This window comes from Mycetomoellerius zeteki, unplaced genomic scaffold (assembly GCF_001594055.1).
Source record: "Mycetomoellerius zeteki isolate Tzet28-1 unplaced genomic scaffold, Tzet1.0 scaffold636, whole genome shotgun sequence".
Taxonomy (NCBI): Eukaryota; Metazoa; Arthropoda; class Insecta; order Hymenoptera; family Formicidae; genus Mycetomoellerius; species Mycetomoellerius zeteki.
This window is the reverse complement of record NW_017257650.1, coordinates 206,462-226,550: the sequence shown is the minus strand read 5'-3', so window position 1 is coordinate 226,550 and position 20,089 is coordinate 206,462. Positions and strand designations below refer to the sequence as shown.

Genomic DNA, 20,089 nt, shown 5'->3' with positions numbered 1-20,089 from the left:
AGTAAATAGATCTTTTAGAACCCTACAACTTTTGTCTGAAACACTTTTCTGTAATACTTATATTTTCTATATATATTTTCTATTGTATATATACGTAGGAAAAGTATATATACTGCTGGAAAAGTTACTGCAAACAATATGAAAAAAAACATGTAAAATTCGGTAAATGGCTTTATTGTTTTTCGAAATATTCGCCTTTAAGATCGATACATGTTTGCATACGCTCGAACCAATTTTCGAAGCATTTTTTCCACTCTGAGGCTGTAATCTCAGAAATCAGTGTACGAAATGTTTCAACAACTGCTTCAGGCGACTCAAATCGTTCACCACGCATCTTTTTTTTTAATGTTTGGGAACAAAAAGAAATCATTAGGTGATCAGGTGAATATGGACAATGAGTCATCAATTCGATATTTTTACTGGATAAAAAATCAACGGTTTGATGTGCTGTGTGACAGCTGGCGTTGTCATGATGAAGGATGATGCGACGATTTCGGTTTGTTCTATGCAATTCATTTATGACTTCTGGTAAACAAATTGTTGTATACAAATCGGTATTTACAGTTCTTCGATCCTCTAAAGCCACGGTTGCCACATGTCCGGTATAACCGAAGAAACAAGCAATCATTTGCTTGGCAACACTGCGTGAACGAATAACTTTTGTTGACATTTAACAAATAGAAGGACTCTTTATATGAAAAATAATAAATAATAACTAAAGGGCGAAGTAAGAGTCAATACGTAAAAATTATAGTTTGAAATTGATGAAACATGAAAGATTGAGTTAGATTCAGTCTGAGTATAAAATAACATTTAATTGAATAAATTAAGTAACACATAAATAAATAACATAAATATGACAAGTTTCGGCTACATGATTGAGCCCTCTTCAGATACAATTTTACATGAATTTGATATACAATAAGTTCACGCAAAAAACGCATAATAAATCCTGTTCGGATGTAAAAATCTACGCCGTTCACATGCCATTCGTGATCAATGACTCTTGGAAATCTAATTACAATACAATATAAAGTCTTATTACAATATAAACGTATAAATTCAAACAAATAATAACTTACCAAAAGCCATGTGTAAATTACTTTAAAATTTTCCAGAGAAAATCGGTTGTGTATGGTATAAGCCATTCGTAGGCATAAAGCGAACATTGTGCGACAATTATAATGTACTCTCTTACACATACGATTGTCGATACAGATCAACACATACTGAGAGAGGAGACGGAATGTTAGTAACAAAGTTTATTTATAATAGGTATATATGCCTTGTGGAGACCTTCCGTGTCAGTTTGTAAATTTAAACTAACGGTCTGCTTTTGGATTGGTCGCGGGCCATCTCGCGAGCTTCCGCGAGTCCTCGCGACTTGCTATCGTGTCGCGCGCCCTAGATTGCTCAATGCTGGCGTCGTTTCGGTCGCAACGGTCCCCTCTGGATTGCTTTTGCCGGCGTGTCGTCCGGATTCGGTGGGTTCCCTTACAGACAAGCTCGGCATCCGGATTCAATGTCTCCTCTCGGTAGAGGCTTCCTTGCGGCACCAATAGCGAGGTCCCTCGCTTGCACTATGGCAGAGGGTGGCCATCCCCTCACGCCGCCTTAGTCGCTCCCGCGGCATAATCGTCTGTAAAAAGCTCGGCTACAGGAAAACAGTTATGTACAGGGCGTTAGCTCGATAACAGAATGGTATCACCTGTGCGATACCCCTCCTCTGAGTGGCCTCGGGCCTCCAATATGGTCTTTTATCCTCTTCTTGGCCGCCTCCTTGAGGTGATATGGAATGTGTCGCACATTAAATTACCTACCGCAGCCGCCGATACTAAAAATTCTTAAACAAATTTACAAAAAGAAATAGTAATACTACGCGAAACGCGACGATAAAAATCTCCAAATTATTGCTCGAAAATCGCAACAAGCGTCGGCACGCCCGCCCTCTGCGTCGGGAAGACACAGGACAAATTTGCCGCGCTACTTCGGCCAGGTCTAATGATCCTTGTGACGGACGGTGAAAAACGTCACGTCACAATATATATATATATGTATATACAACCAATATGTATGTGAATAAACATATACATATATTATATTATATACATATACATACACATAAATTGATTTTTAATTGACACATAATTTGAATAACATGTATGCGAAAATAAAAATAACGTATGCTTTTCTAATATATTAATTATATCAACAGCAATCATGGAAGCTATATCGTGTTACGTATATTAAGTAATGGAAAATCAGCGATTAAATTTACAACTATTTATCCGTTTTTTGTACGTACCGGACTTGTTAAAAACATACCTATCAGGTAATTTTACAACAGTATACTATTGTAACAAATTTTTTATATCGATATATAAAAAGCATTTATTTTATATTATTTATTTTAATAAAAAAAAATCTTTATTGTAATAAATGCTTTTTATATATCGATAATTAATGAATAAGATGTTTGTGATCGTTATCTGTAACAAAATTAGATTAAATTCCATTTTGTTTACCGATAGGTTTTCATGGTTAACACCTGAAGTTTTACCGCAAGAAGTGGCTTCGTCAATAATTAAAGCGCAAAGACGAAATTATGAAAATCAAAGTGTACCTTCATATTGGCTACCTGTTTCTAAGCTAGGAAAGTATGTATAAATCACGACACAAAAAAATTTAATCATAAATATAAGTACATAATGTATTTTCAAATATATAATAATGAGCTGCAGGATAGTTCATTGTAAATATATAAAATTATGTTGTATTCAATATTATCATTCAATACTATATAATTATTATTTTACGTCTATAATAAAAATATTTTTTATTTCAGAAATTTACCTGATACAGGATTAAAATTCATAAAAGATCTTGTCCTTGATTATAATTCATTTTGATATCCAGATAATTAAAAAATATATAATATGTATATGAAAATTAATTCTAACTATATTGAAATATATGTTTTTATAAATAAATATATATGTATATATGATATGTATATAATATATTATGAAATGTATAAATTATATATGATACTGTTATTTAGAAGTCTAAATTAAAAACCTCATAAAAATATATTTTACTAATGTTCTAAAAAATTCGAGCGTAAAATATCACTAGAAATTACGTCAAGACAATCGTATCCTTTCAATCCTACTTTTGCACCAGCAATGCAGCACGCAAATCTAATAGTTTGTTGTAGAACTATATCATTAATAAATTTTGCTCGATTGTATCCCGAACTTCCTGTACCTAAATTTTCCTTAATATCTCGTTTAACTGTAGTGTTATTATCAGAGGTATCCTTCGTTTGATTATCATTCATGCAAGTTGCTTCTTCTTTATATTTATACATAAATTCAATTTTGTTTTTATTCAAATAATACAGAGCAGCTGCATTAAATGTATCACCTGCACCTAAAGTATCGATTACCTTTCGAGGTGGGAAAGCTGGCGATTGTACTATTGAGCCACACGGAGTACGAGCGATTGCACCTTCCTCGGACCAAGCACAAATAATAGCTCCTCTAAAAAGAGATTAATCTCTTATATATATATATATGTATATATATAGAGTACAATATTATGTATTCTTTTGTATTGACGCATCTTTTATATTTATAAATATTAAAGTAATTGGTGTATTTTCTTACTTAGAATCTTGGCCGATGTTATGTATCACTTCGTTCATATTACTGAAACCCAGATACTCAGCGAATTCTTTTGCTATAAATGCTACATCAATATATGGTAATAGATTCAATAACCCAGAACCTGATCTGGGACTTTCTAATTCTACACTAATTGTAATTGGAATGCGGTTTTTGGTAGCGCGTGTAAAATTTAATGAATTATTATAATTGTCTATACGTTGTATCATAAGTAGCACTACGTCTACATTTCTTCCCTAAAAATAAGAAACGATTCAAATGCTTCATATAATACTTCTTACATTATAAGACAAACCTCAAAATGAATCCAACTATATTCCTCTAAATTAAGTTGCTCGAAATTCTTTAATGTCAATTCGGGTAAATCACAGTGATGAACAATTGTGCGAGATCCAGTGTCCAAACTCAAAATAATAGTTGAGACGGGGCATCCAATGCCATTTATCATGCGACAATGGGAATAGTCAATTTTATACTTGCGCAGATCGTTTTGCAGAAAATTAATATGCTCATCTGCGCTCAAGCACGCCAGAAGTTCACACGGTTGTCCTATTAATGATAGTACAGTACAAGTATTAGATGCATTGCCCCCCCTTTGCCATCTGTATTCGATCGATCTGAAAATTTGTTTATAACAAGAAATTAAAAATGTTTAAATTATAAAAATCCGCAAAAATTGCATATTATAAGTTATCTTTTCAAACAATTGATACGAATTAAAAGAATCGGTAAAATTAGAAAACTTTTGCGAAAATTTAATAAATTAGTGTGTTATTGATTTACTTATAATTCTATAAAATAAAAGGTAACGGTTAAAAATATATGTAATATCTCTTAGGTAATGTATGTATATATTAGATATATACTATATATTATATATATATGCATCTAAGATTTTTTAAAGTTTTGTTTTATGCACATTACTGTTATATAAATAAAACATATAAATAAAACTTAAAAATACAGTTTCAGTATATTTTTATGAAAATATATTTTTAAACATATATGATATATGTATGTATTGTATGTACATGAAAAAATATGGTCAAAGTTCAAGGTTATTGATTAGCACATGTCTAGGCCTGATTTTCTAATAATAAAACTGTTGCAATTAAATTCAATTATCATAGGCTGCGTTCGGAAACATCGTCTGAGTGCCTTCGTGTATCATTTTATCCTTATTATTCACCCAATGTTAAACAAGGATAAAATGATACACGGGGGCATCCGGGTGATGTTTCCGAACGCAGCCATGGATCGAGTACCAGTGAAGTATTATCAGTGTTGGACCGTATCTAGGTAAAAGTATCTAGATACAGTATCTAGATACTTTAGCTATTCCTAAGTGCATTACCTAGATCCTAGGCGGAGATACCTATATCCGTATCTAGTTACTTTTTGATACGGTATCTTTTAAGTTTTAGATACATAGATATTTATACACAAATACTGTCGCCGCCATTAAGAGTGCCTTCCTACAAACGACACAGTATAACATAGTGATCATCTCATCCTTGTTTAACATTGACGAACAACAAGGATGTAATGGTACACTGTGCCTCATACCGTGTCATCTGTGTCGCTTGTTGAAAAGCATACTAAATCAACTCAAAAATTAGCAATCTAATACTAGTAACTATGCGCTGATATACTAATTAAAGACCGATATTCTTATGGTTAAAGCTGTTCATTAAAACTAAAAATTTATGTAATCAAGGGTAAGAAATTGATAATGAGTAGAATTAATTTTATGATTTATCAGTTTTGTAGATATGCATATGCATGTAAAACTAAATAATACTCGATTTTTATTTAAAACTATTAATGAAACCGATTTTAATGTTATCGTCTGGGTTTTGTTAAAATAAACAAACAAAATGTGATATTTAATTTACGTTGCTTATTACTTTTACTTTTCCTGTTTTCCCCCATTTTTCCTTCTTTTTTTGTTGAAAGTACCTAAAAAATATCTAAATTTTCAGATACTTTTTATTTATATCTGTATCTATACCTAGGTAATTGTAAAAAAATGTATCTATACTTATATCTAAATACTTTTCCCACACAATACCTATATCTACATCTACCTAGATACCATTCAAACGGTATCTGTTCCAACACTGAGTATTATATACATATACTGTTCAGTTTACACGTGATTAGAGATCCGACTATTACTATCAAAAATGCGTTCCCCTTAACGCTCGCAACGTTCATGGAATTATTTCATCTTTAGTATTTATCAAATGTTAATAAGGATGAATAATGTTCAAGCGTTGTGAAAATGGAACACATCTCAATATAATCTTGATTGAAATTATGTAAACATTTAAATATTAGATAGCGTATATTCATATCTGTGATTGATTGAAGGGCGCGATCAATAAATTCACTGCGTTCTCTCACGAGGCAAATTTATTTGAATTAAGATAAACAGATAATCTCAGGATCTAGACATATACCTATATTTAGACAGAACTTTATTTCTTTATATTGTTATTATGGTCGGCGTTTATAGCGTGGAATCTTGGAACCATATTCAAAGTTTAATGTGAAAATTCGACACTTAAGAAATCCAAGAATTGAATTAAAAAACAATCGTAAATTTTTTAAAATGTGCACAGCTGTCGATATTCATGACAGCAGTACAACTACGCGCATAATAGAGATTCGAATGAATTTATCTATAGTAGAAATTGCGGGAGAACGGCAAATTTCGCAATTGTCACCACTTCATTTCACCGTCCTTCACTCGAAATTTCCACACCCACTGGCGAACTGCGGCGAGCCAATTCGCCAGGCCTAATTTTTATTAATCTTAAATGCTTTTTTAAGTATAATATAATAATTTAATTGTAATCTTCAAGAACAATTAAATAACATAATGAAAAAAAAAGCATTTGATATTAATATAATATCTAATAATAAATTTTATGTATGTATCCGGACGTAAATGTCCAATTATTGGGACGTTTACCTTAACTCTAAAAAAAATGAAAGTTACATTACTAACCTTTGAGTGGAATCTTCCGAAGGAAATTGTATGCACATTTGAACGATGTCAAGGCAAATGCGTCCCACACATAGAATCTTCAACGTATTGGTTTTCATCGACGATTCCCCACAGATGATCTCCTCGCAAATACTTGATGTCATGTTTAGTCAGGATATTTATTTTCCTTCACACTCTGATCTGCGTAGCTGCTGTCCCATAGATCTCTTTTCTTTTTTATTAAGCAATCGTTCCTATCACTCGCAAGATACAACGTTTTAAATATGATCTAAATAAGGTCAACGGATCACGACAGATTACAGCTTGACTTCAAGTGCGATCAAAGTCTCACTATGAATGCCTTGAAGCATCGACCAATCAGAAGAAAAAACTTTACGAATTGATCATTCAAAAAATTCTTTAAAACATTTGTAGCAATAATGTTGACCGTATAGAATAAATTTTTTATTTGTGGCGTCCCCTAAAATTAGCCGCAGATAATTTTTATTCATTAGGATATACTTATCTCTAAACAGATTATATATATAATAAATTAAATATAAACTCCTTATATACATAAAAGCTGCCTTTGCGCATTATAATGCGATTAATTAATCGATGAATTAAAAAAATTTATCTATACTTTAAAAAAGTCAACCAATTGGAAACCTATAAAAAGAAAGCTATCATATTATAATTTAATCAATTTAATATTGCAACTTATATATGTTCTATATATAGAATGCTATTTTATATATATTTCGATAACTTTCAGCATTTTCATTATTTTCTCCACAATTAATTTAAAGACAGAAATGGCGCGTATACCTTATATTCGTAGTACATACTTCCCGTTTAAAGGTACCTTTTCATGCAGACGCTCGACGGTCATTATGGGTGCGTTCCGATATTCATTGCCAGTGCTGAAACTCTACAATATACGTAACGTGTGCTATAGATTTTTCATAATGAGCCCTAAAATGAGCAGCAAAACGAGTCATGTGATCAAAATTTACGCTTACTATTCGTCAATTTTGATCACGTGACTATTAGTTAGGTCACGTGATCAAAATGAGCTTCAACGTCAGCATAAAACTGCGCCTTAAATATGTTTTAGTATTATGACTATTGGTTATTTATGAAATACCATATTATTACTGCTATATTATTAATTACGATATACTTTTATGAATTTTGTTTTATTATTACGTTATTCGTCAAATATTGATATGTCAAACTACGAAACATCACCTCCAGCTGCTTCAAAGAGAAAATATTGTCGTTTCTCAAATTAATAGGCTGCTTTCCTTTCAGGAGAGACACACTCGACACAAACGTTGTATTCTCCTTGACAATAAATAATAAACAAAGATAAAACGACACGTATGTCTCCTAAAAGGAAAACATTCAAAATCAACAATCATGAGGCGCGAACAAGTAGATGGGAAGAACGCGCTCTGAATGTGCCTCCCAATATGCGGGCAACTTCATGCATTTAATAATCCGTGTGCATACACCTGTGTATACCGCAAATACATACTTATAAAATAAATATATACGTATATATAATCATAAAATAGAGTAAAATCGTAAATAATATTGAAAATCTTGCGCTTACAATTGCAAGGAACCATCATTACCATCATGGTGGAATTTCATGGTATAATTCCACCATGATTACCATTGTGACAGTTAAAATGCCAAGATGGCGACAAGATCGTAGCGCATCGCGGAACACTTGCTGTTAATACCTCCAAATCACGTCATCACGATACCGGATTGTTAAGGATATTATACACTCAAACGAGACTTGAGAGGGTCGACTCGTTTGTCGTAGCTAATATCGCGTTATCGTAAAGCCAAGGGAGAAAATCTATGAGACATATGTGGCTCGAGATATATTTACACTTGGACGTATAAATTCTGCGTTAGATTTTGCACGCGCGCGTCTCCTCGTAAGATTACCGCTTTGAGTTTAATATAAATACGATGGATCCACGTTTGCATAGAAGATCCGAAGCTGAAAAGGGACCGAGCGATTTGGTCAGTGGCCAGTTAACCTCAAAATTCCATTTGCCTCGTTTGCTCGTCGCCAACGACGTACGACGCGCCCATTAATGGCGAAACGATTATGTCAAAAGAAAAAAAACGATTATTTTCGCAGTCTATACCTTTTTGATAAAAATATTGCATCCTCGATGGCAAACTTTGTTTGTCAAATCAAAGAAAATGTTTTGCGTATCATTTTTTTTGCATCGTTTACGGTGTCAGTAAAAAATTGTTACTAACATTATAATGTAAATGTATGGATGCTTTTCATTTGATGACACAAGTCGTCACTAATATTCTGTCTTTGTTACTCATGGAATGCCAAAAAAGGTAGAACGACAGTCGTGTCACTAAATGAAAAATACCCTATAATTCTTATAAGAAGAAATTATTTCAATTATATTTAATGAGATACCACTATACTTGTCATAAGCAAAAAATAATCATAAAATTTATAGCGTTTTAATCTGATGTAGAAATAATCTAAATACATCCAGTTTTTACATATTGTTATATCACAATTGTGAAAATACACAATATTGTGAAAAATTTTATTATGAAAAACGATATAATTTTTCTTAATATTTTCTGTCCTCTCTCTTATAGATCGTTGAGTGGTTAAATGAGGCTTCCATAAGCCTCGTTGAAGAAATTAAAGTCACAAACATATGTAAAGTACAGGAACTTTTGTTGAATAAGGAACCACATCTGTTAGAGCGTTATTTAAATGACATTCTACAATTCTCTGTAGATAGAAGCTCTGAAGTTAGAAAGACCATTACAGGATTTATCGAAGAATCTGGGTTATTATCAACAATTATTTCTTTTTATGATACAATTTTATTTGTAGAGGAAGTATACATTCAATAACAATATACTTCATAATTGATTTTTTCAGAATAAAATATCCAGAGGTAATTCCTCGTACAGTTCAAATACTTCTTAGATTAGCGTCTGATGAAACATCGGTTGTAGCTAAACGTGCTCTTAGAGCCAGTGGTAGAATTCTCAGAGCTGCTCTTAAGTGGATCGCTAGTGCTGCTGTTGTTACGACAGATATGGAATTAGCATGGACACAGCTAAGTGCTCTTAAAGTTCAAATTATTAATATGATTGACAGTGACAATGATGGGTGAGCAGAATTAAAAATAATCGAAAATAATTTCTTTATTAGGAATGGTCCTAACGTTGTTAAAATATTCTTATTTTAAAATATTCATTTCAGAATAAGAACACAAGCTGTAAAGTTTCTTGAAGGCGTTATTTTAATACAGACATATCCAGATCCTGACAGTCCAAAGAAGCCTGACGATTTCTCTCTTGAGGATATTCCGCTAACATTGAAAATAGCTCGTAGACGAAAATTGGAGGAAGAAGCAAATCACGTTATGGATTTATTGATTAAGTTTCATGGATCTCCACATGTTAGCAGCGTCAATTTAATGACATGTATGGGATCTTTGGCGTTAATTGCCAAAATGAGGCCGCAGTTTATGTCAAATGTAATTCAAGGTATATATATTTACTTTTATATATATATATATAAAATATACAATAATTGTTTCCATAAGATTCAATAATTTATATCACAATGCATAGCGTTACAAAGGTTGCAACATGATCTACCACCAACACTGTCTGATTCTCAAGTAACCAGTGTACAGAAGCAATTAAAACTCACGCTTCTTGGACTAATGAAACACCCTGCTAGTATAGAGTTTGCTTCAACTATTGCTAAACAGTTGACTCAACTTGGAGCGAAAGAGCAGGAAATTATTAAAGCTTATCCAAAACCAGAAGATGTCCGTCGAATGAAAAAACGTCAACAGGTATATATATGAATTTTTAAGTAAATACATTTTTGTTGTGCATATTATTTTTAAAGATTTGTTTATTAATTGAAGGAGATAGCTGCTACTGCTGCGAAACGAGTAAAAGTTGAAGTGATAATAGATGAAGCAGAAGCTACTTCTGTTCCTGCGCCTAAATTACCAGACTTAATTGAACTTTCCGAAAGTTTTATTGCAGAGAGACTCAGTGTAGAAATTGCAACGGATTTGGTGATGGATAGTATGGTACGATTACAAATTATATTGTATATTAACCTATATCGTAAAATAAACTTTAAATTACCATTGTGTATTATTGAACGATATTTAACAGGCATGGGTTCCGGATACTATGACTACAATTTTTCAAAGGGAATATCAACCCACAGCAACTACTGATATTAATATACAACGTCAAACAATTGCTAAACTTCTAGCAATACAAATTAAACAGACTAAAGCAAAAAAGAATAAAAGAGATAAGGAAGAAGATGCCGTAATGGAAGACTTAATTAAAAATCCTACAATTAGCGTAGCCGAGGCAAAGAGGGAGCGTAAACGTGAAAAAGATCGGGAAAAAGAGAAAGAAGCGAAAGCGTCATTAGAAGCTCATGAGAAATCTCTTGCAAAAGCCAGAAATCGTACGAAGGCGTTGAAATTAGTCGAAGTGACAAAACCACTTCCGAAGGAAATTAAAGAACGAATGTTACTGATGGCAGTCAATAGGATATTACTTTCAGAAAAGACTGCAGTTTTTGGTGGTGTAGCTACTGTAAGGTATAACAGCATAAATTATTATATGTGTGAAAGTTCTTAATTGCTATACCAGAAGCACGCCAAAATTCGCCTAATATATGACACCACACACACACGCACACACGCACGCACGCACGCACGCACGCACGCAGATATTTATGTTGTATTTAATAGTTAATAGTTTATCTCTTTATACTGTATATTACAGATCCAAGATTCTGACTACACTAGCAGCCACTTTCAATCCTTACATTAAAGAAGCTGTTTTACGTTATATTACTGATGACATGCGAAATCGATTAGATTTAGCATTAGGTTGGCTATATGAAGAATATGCATTGCTACAAGGATTTCAAAGGCGGACTACATTATGTACAAAACCACAAGAAGCTCCACATCAGGCATATAATTTTTTATTGTGCACTTTGGTTTCAGCTATTGATTTGATTCAGGGTAAAGATCGTGATGCTTTGTTATCCAGGTAATATTAAATTTAGAAAAAACATATACGCGCGCGCGCAGAATGAAATATAAAAGTATGTATAAACATCTATGTTGATCACTGACTTTTTGCAAAACTTTCTTGTAAAAGGCTTTATTTGGAAGCACCATTAATAACAGAAGATGCTGTAGAGGCTTTAAAAATGGTATCATCTGACGAAACTAGAGGTCTTGCACCATTGCAGCTTCTGAAAGAAATGGTAGTGCGTAGACCAACCAAACAATTGGTATTTTTAAATGTCTTATTGTGCCATACTGGACATGAAAACAATACAGTAAGATTAAAAATTGATATATAATGTTGTATAATACTTTTAAAAATGTGCGTATTGATACTATATGAAGTAAAATTTTATAATACATTTAAAATAGATACGAGAAGCTGCAATACAATTAGTTTGTCAGTTATACAGCCGAGCAGAGTTAAGCAAACTGATCGAGGAATACGCAGTATTATATTTAGGCTTTTTACGCCTTCATAATCCACCGGAGATTGTTTTCGGACAAGATAGAGGCAGACCGCAAATCGAGAGTCTGTGGTCCGAATCAACTACACGTGCCTGCTTAGGATTGTATCTTGCTCTTCTCAGTGAACATCAAGATCTGATTCATGAGTAAGTGATATAAAACTTTTCTTTTTTAATTATTAAATATACATATATAAGATATATTCGTGTGAAAATCCTGTATACTATATATTGTATATTTAATAAATAACAGATTAGCTAGGGTATATACGTCAATGGGAGCAGATGTGAAACGTATTGTATTAAGACTAGTAGAAGGGCCAGTGAGATCTTTAGGTATGGGTAGTCCACAACTCCTCGCACTTGTTGAAAACTGTCCAAAAGGGTCTGAAACGTTAGTCACAAGGATCATACATATTCTTACAGAAAAGTGTATGTTATTATTTAAAATATATATTTTTTAAAATTTGTATTTTGTCTATTGTGTTTTATATTATGGTATTTGTGTATGCAGCTGCCCCAAGCGCAGAATTAGTAGCCAGAGTACGCGAGTTATATCAAACTAGAGTTTCCGATGTCAGATTTTTAATACCTGTCCTGAATGGACTTACAAAGAAAGAAGTAATCGCCGCATTACCAAAATTAATCAAATTAAATCCTATTGTTGTAAAAGAGGTAAATAATGCATTTAAAATATTACTTTAATTGCTGCCTTCTTAAGCATAATAAATTTATTCTTTTCAGGTGTTTAATAGGTTACTCGGGACACATAATAATGACAGTGGAGTTCCTCATACATCGCCTATTACGCCTGCGGAATTATTGATAGCTCTACATAGTATAGATCCAAGCAAGGCTGAATTAAAAACCGTCATTAAGGGTAAATTATTTTACGTGAAATAAATCCGTATAACAAATCAAACTAACAAAGACTCCTTATAAATCAAAAGAAATTGGAAAGAATAAGGGCAATAGGAGTCAGGCGCAGAAAACGTCGCGCAAATAATACACCCATAAAGCGTAAAACTTTATTCTACTAAACGCGCTTACATGTTTCGGCTCACTTTTGAGCCTTCTTCAGAGACAATACAAACATATATAAACTGTGAATAAAAGTTATCTTGTCCCGAAAATAAGGATTAATTATAATCTTAAAGTTTTTTGTTAAATTAGTTGTCCATATTCTCTATTTCGTTATTTCCAATATTTCCTTTCTTTTTTTCTTTTTCTTTCATTCTTATTTAGGTTTAATTTCTGGCATTTATATTCTCGATGTAGGGAAGCTCACCATGACAAGATAACTTTTATTCACAGTTTATATATGTTTGTATTGTCTCTGAAGAAGGCTCAAAAGTGAGCCGAAACATGTAAGCGCGTTTAGTAGAATAAAGAAGTTTTACGCTTTATGGGTGTATTATTTGCGCGACGTCTTCTACGCCTAACTCCTATTGCCCTTATTCTTTCCAATTTCTTACGTGAAATATTTATTTTTCTCGAGAGAAAGTTTAAGATAAATTTTACGGATTTTTTTCTTTCGTATGCAGCAACGTCTCTTTGTTTTGCTGAGAAACAAGCGTACACGCAGGAAACGGTCGCCGTTGTGATGCAACATCTTATGGAAATGACACCTTTACCAACATTATTAATGCGTACAGTCATACAAAGCTTGGCCCTTTATCCCAGATTAAGTGGATTTGTTATGAACATACTTCAACGACTGATTCTGAAGCAAGTGTGGAAACAGCCGAAAGTGTGGGAAGGTTTTGTGAAATGTTGCGAACGCACGCAGCCACAAAGTTTCGCCGTTATTTTACAATTACCACCGGCGCAGTTAGCAGAGGCTCTTCGGATGGCAAACAATTTACGTGCTCCTTTGCTGGCCCACGTTGAAGCTTTTGCTGAGAATCAAGTAATTTCGTAGCACATTTTAAAGTATATTTTTTAATATACTCTACACATGTTGAATATGACCGAAATTCTCTTTATATTATTGATATAAATTAGGCGTGATCTTCATTATTCGATAAATAAATATTAAAATAAGATTGTAAATAAAATATATATATATATATAAATATAATTAAAAATTTTTTGGATGATATTCTACCAAGATTTAATATCGTATATTTTCTTTTTTTTTTTTTTTTCAGAAAGCACACATTCCGCAATCAATAATGGATGTCATACAGGGTAAAGTGCCCTGTGACATGCTCGATGAGTTTGATATTGTGAGTAAAGATGCCTGTATATAAAGGAACGATATTTTGAGCCCTATCTTTATAATATAATTCTTTAAAATAAATACGCGGTATTTTCTCGAAAAAAATATCTCTTCCATCAATTTCTTTCAGGCACCACGTGGTGATTATTCGAATGATCAAAAACCAGATACAATGGAAATTGATCTTTCGGAACCAGCCCCTCCCGGTTTAGATTAGCATAAAGTCATTCCAGTGTTAGGACCAAAAACATCATTTACCGAGTATCTTAACATTGATAAATTTGCTTTGTAAATGTACAATATTTTTTTTTGCATCGCTATAAGCGACATTTAGTTATATCTTTTGTTGATAATAGTTTATATTTATATCTTCATTTGACGCTAAGTATTTCAATTGACTAATATTTAGCGTTAAATGTGTGAGTCAAAAACTAAAATTATAGATGATTTAATTTAAAATAACAAAATCTAAACACAGCAATTGAGATTCTCGATATATATAATTTTCTTTAATTAGTTTGACATTATATATTATCATTGGTTTTATAAATCTATTTTATTTTTTGATCTTCAATATCTAAATCTAAATACATTTTTCGATATCTAATATGGCAGAATATATAGATGCTATTTGACTTCTCGTATTTAATTAATATTTGTAATATTAAAATATACATATATTATCGATAATTTAATATTAAAAAATATATATTTCAGTTTTCTATGAATAACAATTTTCTTAATTCTGATTATAGATTCTAATTTTTATGTATATATAAAGAAATAAATTTTAGAATATCAATCGTGTAAGTCAGTTAAAATACAATTTAATTTATCTCTGTTAAATTTATTTTATATAAAATACATAAAATTTTAGGAAAAAGAAAATTAGATACATCCTCAGTTATTTGACTTAGCAGAAAATATTTCCTTTTATATTTAATGTGTCTCTTATATATAAATTTTACATACAAATACGCTCGTGAATGATTATTTCGGTCTGCATTTCTTTCTTGCCTGCTCAGGTGTTGTAAATTAAACAGTTTTGTTTTATCATACATATCTATTTGAAAATTATTGCCTTGCGAGTATTACCTAGAAATATGATTTAATCATGAATTGCGATAAAAAAATATGATTTAATCATTAATTGCAATAAAAGAACAGTATTATTTTTACAATTGAATTTACTATGTATAAAGACTAAATTAGAAATCAGTCTCAACATTACATATATGTCATATATGTCAAAAATTAAAATAATTATGCTTAAGTTTAAAAAGTATAACGTGTGTAAAATAGAATCGAGTGCACTTAACATCATATTATCATGTGAAAGTAATAAACAATTTTTTTCATGAACATATATAATCTGCAATGTATAAAAAATAATAAAATATTTTTTGTTACATAAATTCTCACATTTGTTGCATTCTTTCTCTTAAAAAGTAAGTAAAATATATATTATACAAAACAATTTTATAAATATAAAAAATATTAGCAAACATGTTTCGCTGAGAAATTATGCAGCAAGAATTTTAAGATTGATAATCCATTAAAAAGTAAACCATTATATCTTGAGAATAATTAAATGCAATCGTGATTTACACATACATTGTAGTAATAAAATATACATAATTATATATATAATTGTAAAACATATATATATATATTTTAACATATATATTTATATTAACATTACGCAAAGTCAACTCCAGTGTCTAACAAATCGCGTAACATAAAAGATGCCTTTTTTGGAAGAATCCTAAAAACATAAAAAACTTATATATTAGGTCATTCCTCTTGCGTATATGAATAGAGACATATATAAGTAGCGAATTTACCTAAGTACATGCCCGAGATAAAGCAAATATCCTGGTACACTAAACTCCGCGTAGTTTCGACGAACACCATCTAAAATTTGTCTAGCAGCTTCTGTGGCAGGCATTGTACCAAAGTAACTCGGTATTCTGCAAAACGCATTTTGAGAAATTAGAATAATTCAAAACCGTCGCATAGATAATAATAAAAACGAACATATAAGAAAGAAATGTATAGTTTACAAATACTGGACACCTAAAACGTATGTCTTTTGCAACTTCCGTTCCAACAATAAAGGGATAAACATGAACCAATGAAACGACGATGTTGCTATTTGAATGTCTTAATTCCATATGCAAGGATTCTGCTAATCCTTGAACCGCAAATTGTGCAGTAGATAAGGGAACCCGGGTTCCTCGACCACTCGATCCATTAGAAAGACCAGCAACGGATGAGAGGATTGTAACGTGGCCTTTACCAGCTTGTCGCATACATGGCAAAACTGAATCCAACAACTACGAAAGAAAGAACTTTGATTATATCAAGATTTTTATATCAAGATATATATTAAAGTATTACTCACCCAAAAATGACTGATGACTGATAAGTCCATAGTGTCTCTTACTTCTGACGATTCTTGTATTAATGTACGTGGGCTGGGCAAACCACAACAATGGAAAAGCATTGTAATGTTTCCTAATTCGATCTTAATAAGATTCACAATTTGAGCAACCTAATATCGACATATTAATAACGTATCAGAGACCAAATGATTTATATTTAAGAAAAGAAATGTAGGTATTTGTACGTACTGCATCCTTATTTCTCACGTCGCACTGGTAGCTTTTACATATTCCATGTATCTGTTGAGCACGTTGCACAGTAGAAGTGCAAGTTTCTACGTTAATATCTACACAAGCAACCACGACACCAAATTGACACAGTTGTAGAGCAAGTTCCTTGCCTATCCCACGTCCTGCACCTACGACCTAAATTATGACGTTCCTTTGTAACGTGAAAAGGTTTGCATTGACAAGAAGTAGATGGTAACAATGTTACCATAGCCACTTCATAGTTGAGATTTTTCAATGGTGGTGGTCTAAACATTCTGTAGACAGCGATTAGGATTGTGTAGCACACTCCGATAACGAGTGTCACGAGATCCAATGTCAAAATGCACAATGAATATATCTGCAGCAGCATCTCTGGTGGCTGAATATTTCCTAGTTTAACCTGCAACAGAGCACAATAGAGATTGCATAACACGTGGAACGTCTCGTTTCATCGCATGATTACTTGATGATAGATCTCAACTCAGTAATTCAGCTAATGCAATTTTTGTGTCAACAAGACAGATTACTCAAGATCACTGTCGTATGTACGTACCATATTCTCTTGAAATTATTTAAAAATCGTGAACGCGTATGAATTTGAACGGGTCTAAAGAACCCGCGACAGCGTACCTTATTTCAAGCGATATATATATTTGTCGATAACACGTGTCGCGTCACCGCCGGCCGGCCAGGACGCAATCTCTCGCATCAGCGTTATCTAAATGTCCTAAATAAAGTTCTCAGAGGAGTACGAAAAACACTTACTAAAATCGTTACACGATTGAAATGATTAGAATATTAATCACTGGACTCGACATAGCCGATTAGACCTCTTCATATCCACTATGTGTCTAATCAGCGTCTAAACCGTCTAAACCTAAACGCCTTCTGAACAATCTGAATTCTGAGCTCTTCGTCCGGTTGCTACGGCCCTCTGAGGAAGTTTCGGCAAAGCGTATCTAATTACCCTACAATTATCATGCGGATTATCATTGCGGCAATTCATATGGAATCCGATCTCTTAAGCCCAGTTCCACAACTCACGGTTAACTTTTAAGGTTCAACTTGTTTCTCATCTCTTTCCAATTCTAGAATTAGAAAGAGACAATGAATAAGTTGAACCTTGGTTAAGAATTAACTGTGAGTTGTGGAACTGGGCCTTATTGGTGATAAAAATGAAATGCGTCACTGACAGTCACCGATAAGAATGTTCGATATTCGAACGGTATAAATTAAATTATTCCCTAATTAATTTTTTATTACAAACACTCGTGAAATCATATAAATAATATCCGAAGAACTTGAAACATAAAATTTTCACGCGAACGTATTAATAAACCGAATTTTTAATTTTATTCTTTGTACTTAAAACGGGATAGGCATATGATTAAATCTGGAAAAAAAGAGAAAAAATGATTATTAAATAAAGTTCAGCTGCAGCCTGCAGAAAATCTTTGCCAGTACATTGGCGCATGCGTAGATTACAGGTTACGTTACATCTGACTTCGTTATAACATCTGGCTTCGTAACAGAGTTTTCAAGAACTATTATTTACTATTATTCTGTGAAAATTCAACAGCCATGTGGTATGAAATAATTCCATCGATGGTAGTAATAGGCTTGTTACCCATAATACCTCAATGGGCAACTTATTATATAAATCAATACGTTTTAGGAAACGTAAGTACGCAAATGTTTTATGTGACATAACCTCTCGACTGTAAACTTGTAGCAATTATCAATGTTGATACTCAACAAATTAAACGTTTTATTTCTAAGAAATCCCTCTTTCATAATAATTGGAACAATCCTTAAGGAACACCTTATCCTTGGGGTATAAATTTTATGACAAAAACGGGATATATAAACAAGTAATAGTTTAAAACCCCTGGAGTAATTCCCCTAATTGTAAATATATGTTAACAACTTTCAAGCTAAACACTTTTAAATAAATCAAAATAAAATTGTAATAATAAAATGTATTTAGGTAATAATAATGCTAGATTCATAAAATTTAAGAACTTTATAATAGTTTTTATCAAATCAATATATATTATCATTAGATCAAAAATTGTACCTGTATATATTTTGTATCTTGAAAAAAAAATCCTAAAAATATTAATTATTCTTTAAGGATTGTTCCAATTTTGTTATGAAAAAGAGATTTTTTTAGAAATAAAATGTTCAATTTGTTGAGCATTAACATCAACAATTGTAGAACTTGATGGAATTCAGATGATTCAAATTTTATAATTGTTGCAAAATCTTTTCGAGAGTACTTCGCTACATTTTAGTCTGATGCTATTTAAACAAGCTAAAATCATGAAAAAAAACTTTGGAAAAGATCAAAAGAATTTGTAATACAAATTCCTTTTCTGGAATTGAAATGTTAATTCTTTGACTTTTTCTTTTCAGCCAATGCGCAGAGATATGAGACAGCCATGGGATCGTCATATGTTTACAAGAGATGGTCGCGTAGATGGAGCCCCATGGAAAAATAGGGTAACTTGTTAATATATTCGTAAAATACAATATTTTATATGAATTTTTAAATGTATAGTTTTATTTATTTATATTTAATTACTTTTTTTATAGGGACTAGAGAATATTCCTGATGATTAAAAGTACAAATATAATAAATAGATGATTGTAGCAATATGGTATATAACAGATGAAATAGATAAGTTTTATCATTCAATTATAACTTACATACAATATAATGAAGTGTGTATATGATATATGTAAATATAGTGTACATTAATTATACTTACTCATTATTTCTGATTTCCTGAATGCAAAGACGCAACTATAGTTACAAAATCTAATTGATAAATTCACTATCATTAATAAAAATAAATAAAGAATTATGTAAGATATATTGTTAACAAACATTGCTAAATTTTGTATTAATAAGATATATATATATACAGGGTG

At 31.9% G+C, this 20,089-nt stretch overlaps 5 protein-coding genes across 6 annotated transcripts in view; 3 read left to right on the top strand and 2 right to left on the bottom strand.

The window, feature by feature from the left end:
• LOC108728699 (short-chain dehydrogenase/reductase family 16C member 6-like) overlaps nt 1–2,909 on the top strand; it is an 11,429-nt gene extending 8,520 nt beyond the window's left edge. The window contains 4 exon segments of the mRNA XM_018457421.1: nt 2,216–2,233; nt 2,236–2,332; nt 2,532–2,657; nt 2,846–2,909. Of these exon segments, the coding sequence (XP_018312923.1) occupies nt 2,216–2,233; nt 2,236–2,332; nt 2,532–2,657; nt 2,846–2,909 (305 nt within the window).
• A 149-nt stretch (nt 2,910–3,058) lies between these two features.
• On the bottom strand, nt 3,059–7,090 carry LOC108728703 (ketohexokinase). The gene is made up of 4 exons (XM_018457428.1): nt 6,700–7,090; nt 3,982–4,303; nt 3,669–3,922; nt 3,059–3,542 (listed from the first exon to the last, which is right to left on the bottom strand). The coding sequence occupies exons 1-4, from the start codon at nt 6,840–6,842 to the stop codon at nt 3,098–3,100; spliced, it is 1,164 nt and encodes a 387-aa protein (XP_018312930.1). The 5' UTR covers nt 6,843–7,090; the 3' UTR covers nt 3,059–3,097.
• Nucleotides 7,091–8,667: 1,577 nt separating this feature from the next.
• On the top strand, nt 8,668–14,823 carry Sym (symplekin scaffold protein). Its single transcript, XM_018457437.1, has 16 exons — nt 8,668–8,721; nt 9,334–9,530; nt 9,626–9,859; nt 9,953–10,239; nt 10,327–10,556; nt 10,632–10,802; nt 10,891–11,333; nt 11,521–11,793; nt 11,905–12,088; nt 12,186–12,427; nt 12,534–12,712; nt 12,795–12,955; nt 13,025–13,160; nt 13,825–14,189; nt 14,431–14,508; nt 14,632–14,823. Exons 1-16 carry the CDS (start codon nt 8,668–8,670, stop codon nt 14,716–14,718), a joined length of 3,321 nt encoding a protein of 1,106 aa, XP_018312939.1. The 3' UTR covers nt 14,719–14,823.
• A 596-nt stretch (nt 14,824–15,419) lies between these two features.
• LOC108728701 (17-beta-hydroxysteroid dehydrogenase 13) overlaps nt 15,420–20,089 on the bottom strand; it is a 5,947-nt gene continuing 1,277 nt past the window's right edge. The window contains exons 2-8 of one of the 2 annotated variants that reach the window (XM_018457423.1): nt 17,382–17,555; nt 17,135–17,311; nt 16,906–17,055; nt 16,578–16,837; nt 16,346–16,471; nt 16,204–16,266; nt 15,420–15,596 (exon numbers count right to left, since the gene is read on the bottom strand). In XM_018457423.1, coding sequence (XP_018312925.1) covers nt 15,593–15,596; nt 16,204–16,266; nt 16,346–16,471; nt 16,578–16,837; nt 16,906–17,055; nt 17,135–17,311; nt 17,382–17,555 — 954 coding nt within the window. In that variant the 3' untranslated portion in view covers nt 15,420–15,592. Of the gene's footprint in view, nt 15,597–16,199; nt 16,267–16,345; nt 16,472–16,577; nt 16,838–16,905; nt 17,056–17,134; nt 17,312–17,381; nt 17,556–17,708; nt 17,780–20,089 lie in introns of those variants that run through there. The other variant, XM_018457424.1, reaches the window with a different exon arrangement.
• Nucleotides 18,622–19,890, top strand: LOC108728702 (uncharacterized). Its single transcript, XM_018457427.1, has 3 exons — nt 18,622–18,835; nt 19,571–19,657; nt 19,751–19,890. The coding sequence occupies exons 1-3, from the start codon at nt 18,737–18,739 to the stop codon at nt 19,775–19,777; spliced, it is 213 nt and encodes a 70-aa protein (XP_018312929.1). The 5' UTR covers nt 18,622–18,736; the 3' UTR covers nt 19,778–19,890.